This window comes from Penaeus monodon, chromosome 34 (assembly GCF_015228065.2).
Source record: "Penaeus monodon isolate SGIC_2016 chromosome 34, NSTDA_Pmon_1, whole genome shotgun sequence".
NCBI classification, from domain to species: domain Eukaryota; kingdom Metazoa; phylum Arthropoda; class Malacostraca; order Decapoda; family Penaeidae; genus Penaeus; species Penaeus monodon.
The window spans coordinates 23,927,823-23,928,624 of record NC_051419.1 but is presented as its reverse complement, the minus strand read 5'-3'; the positions used below and the strand labels follow the sequence as shown (position 1 = coordinate 23,928,624).

Below are 802 nucleotides of genomic sequence, written 5' to 3'. Positions count from 1 at the left end.
ATAGTATTAGATCACTGGTTGTATAAATTAGCAAATAACACCATTTTGCTGTTATTCCCTTCTATGCCCTAATTATAGACTTCTTCTTGTTCATATCATCCCAATTTTTTTTAAAAGAATAAATATATACTGTTAAAAAAGAATGAAGACAAAACATTCAGATACTCTACAAAGTTTTCTGATATAAAGCTACATACATTCTATATTGTCTACTCCATTTTTCAATATATTACAAAGAGAAACTAAATCCTGAAAACTATCACAGGAAAAAACAGTAATAACATATAGTAATAAACACTACTAAACACCACTAAATTACCAAGAGAAACAAACAAATAAACATGGAAAACTAAACTAGCTTAAAAAAAACAAGCAACCATGAATACAAGTGCATAAACAAGCCCCTTCACAACTACACATTCTATCTAAACAAACACCCATATAAACAAAGCAACTAGAGCAAATAAAACAACAGAATGAAATCCTCAATGAAATCCTTACCTGGAAGACAACGCGGGATTTCTCCAAGAGGTAAGTTCGCATGTTGGCACCCATGATACTGTAGCTGGGTGTGAAGTCCAGCTCTATGTACTTTCCGAAGCGAGAACTGTTGTCATTTCTCGTTGTCTTGGCATTACCAATGGCCTGGGGAAAGAGGGTTGGATGAGTTTATTTATAGTAATATACTCTATACAGGAGTTCAAGAGAATGAAACATCCTCTCAGATTTATTAGTGATAGACTAGATAGTCCCTAAAGAAACATGTATGTATGAACTCTTCCTTTGTTTATTTGATAGACTG

The 802-nt window shown here is 33.0% G+C and overlaps 1 protein-coding gene across 1 annotated transcript in view; it reads right to left on the bottom strand.

The window, feature by feature from the left end:
* The window catches only part of LOC119594652 (unconventional myosin-Va-like), a gene marked incomplete in the record, with an annotated part of 122,411 nt that overhangs the window by 18,342 nt on the left and 103,267 nt on the right, over positions 1-802 (bottom strand). Inside the window, 1 exon segment of the mRNA XM_037943701.1 lies at positions 502-645. Within this exon segment, the coding sequence (XP_037799629.1) occupies positions 502-645 (144 nt within the window).